At 43.1% G+C, this 15044-nt stretch overlaps 1 protein-coding gene across 1 annotated transcript; it reads right to left on the reverse strand.

The window, feature by feature from the left end:
- Positions 1-316: 316 nt before the first annotated feature.
- Positions 317-7030, reverse strand: rdh8a (retinol dehydrogenase 8a). Its single transcript, XM_071916908.2, has 6 exons — positions 6808-7030; positions 4103-4264; positions 2731-2910; positions 1961-2054; positions 1669-1852; positions 317-1319 (listed from the first exon to the last, which is right to left on the reverse strand). Exons 1-6 carry the CDS (start codon positions 6911-6913, stop codon positions 1092-1094), a joined length of 954 nt encoding a protein of 317 aa, XP_071773009.1. The 5' UTR covers positions 6914-7030; the 3' UTR covers positions 317-1091.
- Positions 7031-15044: the final 8014 nt, after the last annotated feature.

A 15044-nucleotide genomic window follows, 5' to 3' on the forward strand; every position in this document is an offset into this window, starting at 1 on the left:
TTGCACTCTTCTTTCTCATGTCACAGAGGACAAATTCCTTTACACTTGTAGCTCATGGTCTTCTGGAGTCCACAGGTTGGCTCCTGGGGAAGAAACAGTGAACTACTGCCCCCTTCTGGGGCCCAAGGAGTCTCGCAGACAGACAGAGAAAACCTTGCAGAGATTGTAGCATGCATGAGCTTGTACTAGTCCAAAAACCTCGCCTTTTGTTAGTGATCTCTTAAGAAAACAATAAATATCTCTCAGATGAAATCAGGATGCTGTTTATTTCTAAATCAAGTTGTTACATTAAAATGAAATATCTGACCTACCCCTTCACAAATTTTAAAAACCAAACACATTCAGTTTATCAAAAGATTCAGAAATATGATTCAACAGCAGTTATGACCATGAGAACAACACTAAATTAAGACAAACATGAAATCAAGGGAACAACACAATAAAGGCAGATATATTCTTTTTGACTCATTTGTCATACATGTTATAATGCCTGTGAGCCTGAGTCTTTAGTTGAATATGAGCTATAGCATTATTATTTCTCTATGATTCTATTCTGTTACTCTTTGTAACTGAGTTTGTTTGTTTTTGTGCTTTGTTGTCTGTCCATGGGACTCATAACCCGTCCTCTGTGTGTACGCTCTCTCTAAAGACAAAGAGACATTTAGCCACTCACAGTATATTTGTTCAGTTCCACCCATATAGGAATGACTGAGGCATGGCCTTCTTTTTAAAATATTTATGCAAAATAATATAAGGTGTATGTGTTTCATGTATTTTTGTGTGTATGTGTGTTTCTGTGCGTGTGTGTGTGTGTATGTGTGTGTTTGCTTGTGTGTGCATGAGGTCATCCTGCGTACCACATGTCTCTGACAAACGTGTGCAATTGTGCGTGTTGTCTGGCAAAGCTTATCATGGTAGTGTCTCTGAACTAAGAGGCCCCTCCTCTCTCCAGGGTTACCGGTTCTAGTCTACCTGGTTAGCCCACAACCCCCGGGACAGAAGTGGGGGTTTGGGGGATCAGCACACAGCTAGGCAGGAGGGGGGAGGGGTGGGGTGGAGGGGGACTGGACACGCCAACCCCCTCCCCCCCTTCAGTTGGGTGAGATGGTGCGTCTGCGCAGGCAGCTGCATGTCAGGCACTTGAGGATGCTCATGGTGATGTGCATGAGCGGGCCGAAATTGAAGAGCAGGTTGTAGAAGGTGTTGACCGACAGGCCGCCCGTCTCGTCTGCGTACTTCAAGGCCACGATGGGTGTGTACAGGCTGTTGGTCAGGTTCCTGAAGCGAGGGCTACTGGACTCGATCACCTTCTTAGTGCACTGGAGGGACGAGGAGAAAAAGGTTATTAATGTAAGACAGTTTTGATAATGTTGGTTTCGTCACTATGTACACTACCAGTCAAAAGTTTGGACACACCTGATTGAATGTACTATGTTTTTCATTATCTTAAAGCCATTTTGATCTAAAGGCTTATGCTTAAATGCTTGACATTTGTTTCTTAGACAAACACTTTTTTGGTCACTGCATAATTGCACTGCATTTGTGTTATTTCATAGTTTTGATGTCTTTACTATTACAAATGTGGAAAATTATCAGACAAAATGTTGATTCATCACTGTGTCCTGAAATGGATATGGTAAAATGTCCGTTGGGATCATGCTCCCTCACCTTGGCTATATCTTCTGGCGTCTGGCCCATGGCTTCAAATATGTCTATGGAGGATGGCAGGTAAACGTCTTTAAAATAACGAATGGTGTCGGCATCTACACCTGGATACTCCATCTTAGCCACATCCTCCATCATCTTTGTCTCAAACTCCGTGTGCACCGGGCCAGGCTCAATCATGGACAACCTGAGGGGAGTGAGGTAAGTGGTAAGGGCTGTGAGGGTGACGATTAACTGAGGAAAGAAGTAAAGAAAGATGTGAAGGTAAGAAAATAAAAGAGGAAGGAGAGCATACCGGATATTGAACTTCATCAGTTGCACGGCCATGCTCTCGCAGAATCCTTCCATGGCAAACTTAGAGGCAGTGTAGACATCATTAAACACCACTCCTAAACCAGGAAGAGAAACAGGGAGACAAGGAAAACATGGCTGCATTATGTTATCAAACGCCAGTCAGCAGCAAACATGGGTCAAATATTATTTACAATGTTTATTTTAGCTGCCTGAATCAGCCTACTAAGGTGTCAGATGGATGGAATTTATCACACAGGACAATACAAGCTCCAGGAAGTATTTGAAAGTTAATTTAGTTTACCTTTCTGTGATTGACAGCTTATCAGATACTCTTTAAATTGTTCTAGTAAACCCCACCCATCCGGTACTTCAAGCAAGTTAAAACAAACACTAAGAATTCTTTGCAACTGCCTGCTATTTGACCCAGGTCAGGTCAGCAGACCTTTACTTGCACAGTATGGCAGAGACTGATACCTCTCTAAATATAGTGATAAAGTGATTTTCAGCTTTGGTCTGTCACATAGTGCTGAAAAAACATTCTGATATGTAATTTAACCAAAAACTGCTCGTTAGCATTTTTACCACTCCTGATTTCTGACTTGATTAATTTCACACATCCTAAAAGTAACTGCATTGCAGATTATCCTTGGTATCAACAATTACTTTAGCGCTCCCTACACACACACACACACACACACTCACCCACCAGTCCTATCTGTACATTGTGTCACACCAGCACCATTTATTTTATTTATTTAGCCTTTATCTTACCCTGTAGGCCCATGACACTGCTCATGACCACGATGTGTCCTGATCGCCTCTTCTTCATGTCCGGCATCACCTCCTTGATCATGCGAACCACACCGAAGAAGTTGGTCTCGAACACTCTCTTCATCTCCTCTATGCTGATGCTCTCCACTGGTCCAAGCAAGCCCACGCCCGCGTTGTTGACTGACAAGACACACACAGACAGAGATGCCGCACATTTCCTTATTATTGAATGGTTAAGACTTTGTGGACTGAATTTCCCAAAGCGCGTTCGGCTTTTCTACATGAAAAGACCCACACTGATAGATTACAGACGGCATTACTTGATGCTGCCACCAGATGTCAGTGTGTGACTGAGACAGAGAGGTGTGAACTGCCTCCAATCCATGGCAAAGGGCTGCTGGGTCTTGAGTAATTAGGTGAAGGGGGATGTAAGGTTGGAGTGGGGGTAATGGGGGTGGGGGTGGGGGATGGGGGTGGGTGAGCGGGGGTGTAGAAGGTCTATAAATAGAATCTTTATCCAGATTTAAGGTTTAAACATAAGAGCCTATTCATGTGTTATTAAAGGGGCAATACGTAAAACTTTGATTGCCCCATAGTACAAAATGACCATAAAATGGCTTTGATAGGGTTGTTGATCAATACCAATTACTCAACGATTACTTTACCAAGGTGCTGAGATTTCTGGCGTTCACAACTCACTTTCCGGCCCGTAACTGCCCACCGGGATTTCAAGACTCTCCCAATCTCCTCCAACACCTACTGCCGTTTTCAACCACTAAAATTTCCGGCATCTCAAGACATTTTTGCTACGAAGGCTAAAAAGCCTCGTTCTCAAGCCAAAAAAACAAATTATAAATCAGTATTACTATAACAGTACTTTGCATTGTGATATATGTTTCCTACATTTCTGTTGGATCTCCCCTCTAATTAAATGTGACTTACTGTTTGTCAGTTACAGGCCGTTACTCAAGGCGACGGGGGCTGTACCAGAGACGTGTGTAAGAGGAGATAAGCTCTATCAACATTGATACAGTTCCTTCTGATAGCCGATAGAGGTCGATAAATATCATAGATTACTTTACTGCCCCTTTAAGAATAGGTCATATAGCAAAAAACAGACACTCTCTTTCCACCCTCTTACCGCCACGCATACATACACACAGTCCAAACATTTACAAGACACTGGCATGCAAACACACACACACACACACACACACACACACACACACACACACACACACACACACACACACACACACACACACACTGGATAGGTCAAAGAGGCTATCTAGCTCAAGGCTAGGGAAGGGGTCACGGGCAGACGGAGCTGCAGCAGGCTTATAGTTTCAGCTGTCTCTTCCAGCCCACTCACTCAGGATATCAATGTGGCGGTCCTTAACATTGTTGATGCACTGCTTGACCGACTCGTCACTGCACACGTCCAGCGGGAGCAGCATCAGGGTCTTCCCGTACGTGTCCCCCGCTGCCTCCACCAGCTTGTCCTTCTTCTTCAGGTCCCGCATGGTGGCGATGACTGGTAGAAACAGAGAGAGGCAAAAAAAAGACACACTGAGGTTCTGACACACATCTGACTTGACATGTACGATGCAGCTGCACTCCTAGCAAAAAAGGGTTCTACACAGTACCAGAAAATGGTTCTTTAGAGTTGTACCATAACAGAATCTTTTTTTGGGCTGTTGAGAACTGTTTAAGAATGCAAGAAACGCTCCAAACCCGCAGTATTCAAAGAACTTTTTACGAACCACACTGGGTCCTTTATTATTTTTTTTTTTACAACAGAGGGTTCTTTCAGTCGTTATGGTTATACAGAGAACCACTAAAGAACCGCTGAAGAACCCTGCTTTTTCTGTGTGTAGTTTTGACCCACTGTCTCACTGATGAATGAGGAAAATGTGCAAAAGTCACACTTTCTCTTCCTCTCTCACACACACACACACAAACACGCACACACACGGGGTGGTGACAGAATCAGACTTGCAGGTCAGAGTTCCTGTAAAATTACCATGCCTGTCAGTTTACAGAGCACAGAATTGATTTCCTTTGAACTTTGCACGCTGGGCAACATTAACCTACATACAGTACAGGGATCTATCATCTCCAGCAACAATGGTAATCAGCACGTTGTTGACTTGGCTTTCATGCTCTCTCCACGTAGGGAGTCCTGCTCACTTTGCTGACTGATGTTATCTAGCAGAGGACAGAGAGAGAGAGTGCTATTGCACAATGGCAATCGGTGGGTGTAAACAACAACTTAATCACACATTTACAGTCAACACACATTAACAACCTGTTGTCCCTGACAGATGAAGTCAATATCTTATCTGTAAATAGGACACAAAACACAGACACTTAGATGTGAACTTAAACCCCAGTAGAAGTGCGTTAGAAAATCTGTGTTAGAAATAAGCAACATTAAATGAGAGCGAGTGCTGTGCTGTGGGGTTTGCTGTGTATGTTGTGTAGTGATAAAAGGTGAGCCTCTGCTTTGAGAGTGCTGCTGTGAACGTGTCATGCAACTTGTCTTAGCAAGCCGGTGCAGACGAGTCAAATACGCACTGTGCATTAATGAGGACTTAATGATTAGAGAACTGGGTGTCCGTGAAGCAACAAGGAGATTTACGTATTGGGGGAGAAGTGAACAAGAGGTCCATTGTTCTTCTGGCTCCTGCAGGAATTATTCTTGGGCAGCTTAAACATTCTTGAATGAACCACACTGCATTGCACACACAGGGATTTTTTGGACTTCTCTGAATTTGGTGCATGTTCCTGCTACTAATTATTACTCTCTGCACAATGCAATGTTTAATCTCTGTTGGATTTCCTGAAGGCCTCTGGAATAGAGCAGATCCTCTACGTTGCTTTGAGTTGGTCTTTCTTGGAAGCAGGTCACAGTTCATTCCGCCAAAATTATTCAACTCAAACCAGTGTTAAGGGAACAGTTAATCGTTTTTGTTTCGCTCAACTATTTCACGGTAATGAATCCCCCCAGACCGCCGTGGCCCCCAAAGAAAGAGACAAATTAAACGCAACCCTTGCACAGTGGCTCCCAAAGTGGGGATAGGGGACCACCAGGGGTCCTTGAGAGGGTTCAAGAGGTCCCCAGAAACATGAGGAATAATTAAATTTCACTATTATTTCACTCGCTAGAAATTAGCCTAATAGGAAAATGCAAGATGGCTGGTTTCACTGTCCTCACTTACCTCCTTCTCACCATTATATCACCTCACTTGTGTAGACAATTATGTAATTCTGTACTAAGTCATACCTAACACCCAAGTATTCTCAAATGGGGGTCTTTGGGACAACCTCAACGGGGTGGGGTGGGTAGGGGGAGTGAGGCTTGGTCTAATGCGGATCTATTTGGGAGTCCATGACTAAAAGTTTGGGAACCCCAGACCCTAGAGTGACATTAATGACGGCTGGGAAGTTGGGGAGGAGACGTAAACCCACAATGTCAGACTGGGAGACCCTAACTCCGCTGAACACCGATGAAGACTTCAAACAAGGCCCTTGCTTTAGAGTGAACCCTCGCTTGTACAGGTCTCAAACTTTGTCCCCCTTTCAACACTCGCTCCAGTGAGGGAACTATAGGCACATTAGACACGGCACTAAACCGGAGCAGGCGGTCTACAATTCAGGGCGATAAAAGGGGGCTTTGTGCTGGAGAAGTCACTTGAAAGAGAACTGGCAAGCCTCCTTTTATGATCCCGCCTGGCAAGCGGCATCCTTGCAGAGCCCTACCCTGGAAACTGCGCTTTCAGATGATAATAGTTGAACCAAGGGGGAGACTGATTCCCAGTCCTCACAAAAGGATATGGATCCGATATCTCTAGGGCTTGCTACTTCAATGGACGGTAGACTAAAACACATATTTGCGGTGAGGCAGACTTGCGCACCAAACTCCGCAGACTTTGCGCGTAAAGTGAGTTTGGTGCAACAGTGGAGCTTTGCAGAGAAAATCAACACGGATTAGGTTTTAAAGCGAACCACAGACTAGAATAGGCTTGCTGCTAATAGGTCCGATCAAAGAAACAATGTAAAAGAAAGCGCATTTACCATGGTAACGCTTCTTTTCATCTTTGGCCAGCGTGACGGCGATTCGTAACCCGATGCCGGAGGAGCAGCCGGTGATCAGCACAACTTTCTGCCCGCTGTTCGCCATGATTTGTCCGGGTAGGCGCTGTGTTTTTCAGCGGTCCTCTGCTCCGGATGGTCGCTGCCGAGGGAGCTACCGATCACCGGACTTTAAAAAACTAAAGCGGATCATGCAGCCACAGCAGCCATGTGAGCTTCTAATTCAGTCACATGTCCTATAAAATCAGTAACCGAAAAAAGACGTGGCATCTCGCAAACACCCATTGCCGGCAAGATTTTAAACCTGATAAGTTCCGCCTGCCCTGAAAATTAAGTTAATTCCAGGAAAAAAAATGTGTGCGTACATGCGTGTGTGCGTGTGCGTGCGCATGTGTGACAGAGAGGGGCAGTGCGTTGTCTGTGAGATGCGCGTGACCCTTACGAAAAATCACTGTAATGGTCCTATAATTTTTCTATAGGGGCTTTTATCTTTGTTCCTCAGTAAGTTTATAGTGACTTTTCGTACTTCATGGTATTTTCATTCATCTCATATGGTCTAACTACAAAATCCCTATAATATTCACAGAGGGACTCCTAATACTTATCATAAGATTACTTTAGTTGTGTTTCTTAAAAGGTTTATTTGTAGCCTACGTGTGTTTATGTTCATGGTGGGAAGATGCAGCAGCTAAGTCCCACCTATTCTACAATGTAACTGTAGGTAGAGGCTGATTTTATTTCTTCTGTTACCATAGTTAATATAAAGTATAAATTGCAAGAAGAGTTACTTTAATTTTCAAATGAGTAATATTTGGGCCAATGACATGCTCTCAGCCAAAAAATACCAAATTATATTATTATTATTATTATTATTATTATTATTATTATTATTATTATTATCATCATCATCATCATCATCATCATCATCATCATCACCATCATCATCATTGTTGTTGTTGTTGTTGCCAGAGATAATAAGTCTGATATATGTGTATTTGGCTGATTCATTTCTAAATTAAAGTCAACCTCAATTTTGGGACCTTAATTATTGCCTAATGCACTGGATTCTACTGCCATCTGGTGGAAGGCCAAAGGTTGCACACCTAGGCTACTACAGTATGAGAGGAACTCATACATATTGGCTAACACCATATATAGAGCCATTTAAACGCATAGTACCTCATATAAAATAGTTATACATTCAGAACTATATGACAATATTATGAGCAATGCTAATTACACTAACTAAGAACTGAAGACAATGATCTGGGTTTGTACGTCAGCTCTGTGTGGATTTGGTTTAAAGACTTGAACAAGGGAGTGTTGGAAGGCCTCATTTTTGACAGATGTGGTAAGGTATCAAAGTGCCTCTGATAAGATCTCAAACCAGACTTGTTTCTCTGGCTCTGATGAAAGGCCACGGTGCAAGAGTCAAAGCCAGCCATGTTAGGGCCTGTTGGTAAATATGTTGCAATCACATGCAAACTATAGAAGGTATGAGAGACAGCATATAAGTCTATCTATCACCCTAATGTATTTTTTTTTTATACTGATCTTCATAACCTGGAAGCAGTGATGAGTGGATTACTCCAAAAAGTCATCTGGAGTGATTAGTGAATGCCTATTGATTGATCTGATTAATCAATGCCTATTGATTAATCAGTTCTAGGGGAACCTGTGGTGAGAGTGTGAAGTTCCTATCATAACAAAGCGTCTACACACACAGATAGACACACACAGACAGACAATCAATGCCTATTGATTAATCAGTTGATTAATCAGTTACTATTTACTGGCATCCAGTTACTTCCAGTTTCATTAACTGGCTTTAAATGTTTGTGCATTTACATGCCAAAAGTTTATAGTTTAGAAACTGAGTTTGGTAATCTTTAGCTAAACACCAAAATGTGTCTATTATGCTACTTGCCAATAATGTAGTTCTGCCCTTGGGAGAGAAACATTCAACATACACACAGCACAAACAAAGGAGCTGCACCATTCTCTTATATTTATGGGGATTGTATTTAGTTGTAAGAAATGGCAGAGGAACCAAAACAGGTCAAATGGCTAGTTTTCCCTTGGTGGTTAATCACACCTCCTTAAACTCTCAAAAGGTGTTCAACTGATGGCTAATAGGCATTTTTGTGCTGAAGGAAAGGGGTTGGAGAGGGCAGATGAGTTTCAATAATTTTTATGTTGTGTCACCATGGTACACATGTAAGACATTAGGTCGTAATGGTGTCTGTCTGTCTGTCTGTCTGTCTGTGTGTCTATCTCTGTGTGTGTAGATGCATTCTTATGATAGGAACTTCATACTCTCACCACAGGTTCCCCCTATAGACTCAATGATCTGAAGATTTTGGAGCTCCTTGCTGCACAAATTTGCATGAGGAAAAACTGATATTTTAAAAACTAGTATAACTCCTTAATGTTTTAAGATACAGAGTTCATATTAATACCACCCATATGAAGACAAGTATGTTGACACAGAAATATTTGCCAATAAGTGCATTAATTTGCTCAATTAATTACCTCAGTTGCATAACTGGTTAAGTTTTAATATATCATGATGATTATGGCGGGACATTTGGCAGCTCAAGTTCCTCTTTATTTCCCTTTGGAAGAGTTGAGGAGGCTGAGTCAATATTTTCTTATCACATTTTCATTAATTTAACATCAAAATATTAAATCTAATATAATGAGTAGTCTGACATGTAGCTGTAATACCAGTGGAAGTGACTCTAATCAGATTATACAGGTCTGGGTTGTATTCTCTGTCGATTGCGGTTACTTATTTTACCCCCTGCATGTCGGTCACCAGCGTTCTCTGAGACAAAAACAATTCTGCCCTTTATAAAACATACAAATCCAGTTGTGAACACAGGTGCAAAATGGTGAATACACTGCAAACCCGCTTTAAGCCTCCCCTCCTGGTAAACCCCTTTCCCATGCTGACATGTTAACCTAATGTGAGGCACCGAGGTCAGCATGCTGACAAGACTAGATAAGAATAGGTGAAAGGAGAGGACACACACAGACACAGCAGTGGGCACAGAGCGAGAGGACAGACCCGGGTCCCCAGGTTCTGCAGCCCGTACGTGTGTCTCTTCTGAGGGTAAACTGAGGTTATTTATGGACGGGCCTCCGCCGCCAAGAGGTGCTTTCTGAAGCGGTTATTCATTTCCGTCATAACTTTGAAAGGATAGATTCTCCCCGAGGGAAGGCATATTTCAACAATGAGTGGAATCCTGGAATGATCCGCCAAGGGTCAGCCAGTCAACGCCAGGCTGATGGAGTGGACACAAGTTTAGCCTTGCTGTGAAAAATTCTACCACAAGCACGTGATACATGCAAAACATATGGGAGAAACAGAGAATAGGTAGGGGGAAATATATCAGTGTTTCGTGAGCTTCTTTTCATCATTTCTCGTGATAAACGATCTATTATGCTGACAACACAGAGCCGACTCTGTCAGCTTAAAAAGAGTTCAGGCTCAATTTCCGCTTGCTGTCTCGCAAAGCTGATGTCTGCTTATTTAGAACATCCCTAAGCCATGACCCATTTCTCACACCAGAAAGCATAGGTTTTGCAATGAGATCATGAAGGATAATTTGCATTGTCAGATTAAATTGAGAGAAAGCGCACTTTAATTTAAATCCAAACTGACAGTGCAAAACATGCACTGCTATGACATTTTGGTTTTTGAATGTACCTTAGGCGTTTGGCTGACGCTCTTATCTAGAGCGACCGACACTGAGTGCAAACGTAGAAGAAACTCCTAGATCAGACAAAAACTACAAACAGCCAAAACTATTCTGGTGACCGCAGAATGATCTTGTAAGAGAATTTGGGTGTGTATTGTTTTAGTGTGTATTGCTAATACATGTGTTTATTTTTGCATCGTTTATGATGGGTCAGCAGGGTGTCCAGAGCGATGGTCTGGGCAGCTGTTACGGTGCTTCAAGGGGCCGGAGTAAGGGCAGGGACGTTCCTGGCGTGCCTTCCCCTCGGGAGAAAGTGGACAGGTGTGTATTGGGATGAGGCGGGGGGCGCTGGGCAGCCGATGATGTCTAACAGCCTCCTAGCTATTGCTGTGGAATTTCAAAAGAGTGAAGCACAAAGACACAGAGGGAGCGAGACGGAGAAGAGGGGGATGATACAAGCCCGAACACGCTTCTCCAACGCCACGTGCTTTTTTAAAGCCTTGTGTAAATCCTCCTCCCTCTTTCACTTTACACTTTCTCCACTCCACTTTCTCCACACCTTCCTACCCGGATCGTCTTCCTTGCATCCGTCCGTTCTAGTGCTTCCTCCCCTATAACTTTCAACTTTTTTCCTCTGACCTCTCAGCGTACCCCAGCTGTGCCCTGAGCCCCGGTCATACTGTAACCTCTCTATGAAAGTCGAGGCCATAGAATATGCTGCTCTCCAACACACACACACACACACACACACACACACACACACACACACACACACACAGCCTTTTACAGCCTTGCAGTCAATTTCCTGTGTACTGACTTTAAGGATACATGAGCAGATGCTGGTGGAACCTTCACTGGTATTCCAGCTGACAGTCAATGTCTGTTTTCACTCATCCTCATTAAAGATGGAGATTACGATTACTGAGATTGTATGAGGCTTATTGAATCATTCTGGCTTATTTACCACAATGAATGAAAGGAATCGGTTTTAATGCATTTTTGCCCCACATTTCTGATTATCTTGAAATGCATGAAATTTTATGTATGCTCGTTCATGTTGATTTTAGTAATAAATTCTATAATAATATCATATAGCACTGAATGCGTCAGATTTACTATCCCATGTGTTGGCCCTCCTTCTAGTGCCGTCTCCATGCAGTAGCATTGGACGGGACACAGGCTCCGGCGAGCGCTGCTGGAGGGACGAAGGGCTCCGGCTGTGTGAAAGACTGGAATGTTTGCTGCAGGTCAGGAGTGGCGCTTTCTGCTCTTTTGTGTGCAGTCTGCTGAGGAGGTGTGGAATGCAAACTTCATGAGAATAGAAGTGGAGAAAGAAAAGAAGGGAAAGAGTGGCTGGGGTGGGGTGCGGTGGGGTGCAGAGGGGTGTGGGGGGTGGGGGGGGAGACTTAAAAACAGAGAGAGAGGATCCAAAGAGTGAGAAAGGAGAGAGCTGGGCAAGAGAGTTACGAGCGTTCAGAGGCAGAAAGAGAGAGCGAGAGAGAGAGAGAGAAAGAGAGAGAGAGAGAGCGAGAGAACAGTGTTAATTGAGAGAAAGTGCTCTGAAGCCCAGTGGCCGGCGAGCTGCCGCCAAGTGAAGTGAGCTGAAACTGTTATAGAGCTGCTGCTAACAGACCACACAGACGCTCCACAGAGAGAGCTTTGAGAGGCATAAATGACGCACTGAACACCGTAATGTGGCATTGATGAACACCAGTGAATTAAATGCTTTGAAACCATCCATAGTGTTGCTCTCTAGTTACAGTGTATGATGCACATTATCAGACACGGCACTAGTCTTTTGAAAGGCCGCACCCTTAGGGCAATTTTGATGTTCCAAGCTGTGAACTGTGGATTGGAACCCAAAAACTTTCAATTTTCAAGGGGATACTTCAACCTTGAAGCCAATGATTTGGTTCAATTCTTGACATTTCAAGTAAGCAATACATTTCTTCATGGGAACAAGACCGAAACAGAAAGAACATTACTGCTTCTCGTTAGACATATAGCTCATTTGAAGGATTTCAGATAGGGCAGTGAAAATGATGTAACAGCACAGTGCCAGCTAAATTTGATCTCAGGCAAACAAAGTACACAGATGGTTTCCCAGGGGGGGCTTGTCCACTCTGCCACTGTGGCACCTCGTTGTGGAACCTCTTCTGCTCAAATCATTTCCTTATTCCTCTCTGAAGTCGGCCACTTAAAGAATAAAACTCACATTATCATTTGAATAAAACTATCCTGATTCAGTTTTAAAAAGTCAGAGTTTGATTTTCTGGAGAACTAGAACCAAAAACCAGATGTTCTCCCACGCATGTTCAGAGTTTGAGAGAAGTAGAATGCTGTTTTGAATCAGATTTGGCGTCAGCAGCCTTGCGTTTGGGTTTACCTTAAGTCCCCCTGCAAATACCAGTTCTCAGCTTAATTGTGCTGCTGCTTTGAGATCAAAACACAATCATGGTGTTTTAAACTGTACTCTAACGGTAAAGAGGAGGGTACAGAGTAGGATAAAGTCTGAGTGTGGTTGTGGGGTGAGTTTATTTAGTTTATTTGTTTGAGCAGCTCATTTAACAGAAATGGTCCTTAGATGTTAATTAGCTTAGTCTCCCCTCTTCTCTAATTATTATAATTATCACCAGACTGGCAGTTCCCCTTACTGGCCCAGCGTAGAAGGGAAATTTTCCACCCACCTTGGTCACAACCCCAGTTTGGCAATTGAATTGCAGCAGGGTTTAGCAGTTGAGAGTGTGGAGTAATATGTCTGATAACACAGGTCTTCATCCAATCCCTGCGCAGCTTTCCTCCTGACTTTGACCCTGCTCTTTTACAACCAGGCTGAAAAACTAAAGGTCTAATAGGGAGACACAGCTCTGTTCATAATGTTTGTCAGAGATCCAATAGATTCACCTCCAAGTACCATCCTTTCTTAAAGTAAGCTAAAGGTGTGTGTGTGCGTGTGTGTGTGTGTGTGTGAGAGAGAGAGAGAGAGAGACAGAGAGAGAGAGAGACACACACACATGCACACAATCACACACACACACACACACACACACACACACCCATACACAGTGATACATGGGAGGGGATGGGATTCATTTTCTGAGATGTTGGTTAATTGATGATTAATTTCTTGTTACATGCTGTTTTGGCAATATTGTTTGTTTTTAAACTGTCATGCCAATAAAGCACATTGAATTGATTTAAAGAGAGAGGGGGGGAGAGGGAGATAGAGAGAGATAGAGAGAGAGGGAGAGAGAGAGAGTTCATGAGAGATGGTGAAAGTAAGCGTGAGATAGAATTAAAAAGATGATTAAAAGCGTGTGTGTTTGTGTGTGTGTGTGTCTGAGAAAGAGATCAAAAGACAGAGAGAGAGAGAGAGAGAGAGAGAGAGAGAGAGAGAGAGAGTGAGGTAATGATGAAATACCAAGCTGCTGCTCATGTGCTCATTCTGCCCCCTGGTTCTTCAGGTAAACCCAGAATACCTCTGATGGGATGGATTTGTGTGGAAGGTGTGGTGTGGAGACGGTTCTTATGTAAAACAAATATATGGAGCCGATATCGTCAGCAGGCAGTGGGTGGCACAATCATGTTTCTTGGTGTGTGTGTATGTGTAGGTGTGTGTAGGTGTGTGTGTGTGAGGGAGGTCATTTAGAGGTTTTACCAACCTCTGACAGATTAACCTACATTTTCCCCCCACAAGCAAAAGAATGCATTTGCTCACAGCCTCTATTATTTTTTTTCCTGTATAGTTATACCCTTGATCCGTTATGGATGGCAGACTTTTAACTGTTTTTTTTTTTTTTTGTCTTGGAGTCATTGACAACACCCACATTTACACCACATTTTTTTTCCTTCACCACCAGAATTCAGACCACATAGCTTTTCTACCATGTGCCATCTATTGCAGCCAGATGTTGGCTGTTTGCTAAAATCTGGGTGGAGAAAAAAAAACAAAAAACTGTAGTTCTCATCTTCATTCATAATCCAATTTACATGGTAATATGATGTGGTAATGCATCAACCAATATGTTCCACCACACAAACAATGACTTAAGATACACAGTCACAATGCACAGTAATCTTTACCATACCATACACAACCCATGCTATATCTCACTATTGTGACAGCAGATAATAACAAAGTGATATACAACCAAATTACATCACGCCTATTAAAGAAGCCCCTAGGAAGCAGTGATGTAAGATGTCAGGTGATTTGTAAGATGGTTATCTCCCGATGGTTATATGGAAGAAAGACAAAAAACAAAGCTTTGAAAGCATTTTCCCTTTAAACATACATAAATCAATTTTTGGCAAGCTCAAAGAGTCAGTTGCCTCTTCCTCCTGAAACTTCAGATGCATATTTTCCCTGGCAGCCGGCCTGTTGTCCTGTTCTGGCATGTTCTTCCAACCCAGGGAGCAGACCGGAGGCAGACTCGATTTAAAGCCCATCTTAGGGTCTGTAATCCTCAACGCTCTCCAGCTCCTCTTGAGGATTAATATGACAGATAAGGTTTC

The sequence above is a fragment of the Centroberyx gerrardi genome, chromosome 7 (genome assembly GCF_048128805.1).
Source record: "Centroberyx gerrardi isolate f3 chromosome 7, fCenGer3.hap1.cur.20231027, whole genome shotgun sequence".
NCBI lineage: Eukaryota > Metazoa > Chordata > Actinopteri > Beryciformes > Berycidae > Centroberyx > Centroberyx gerrardi.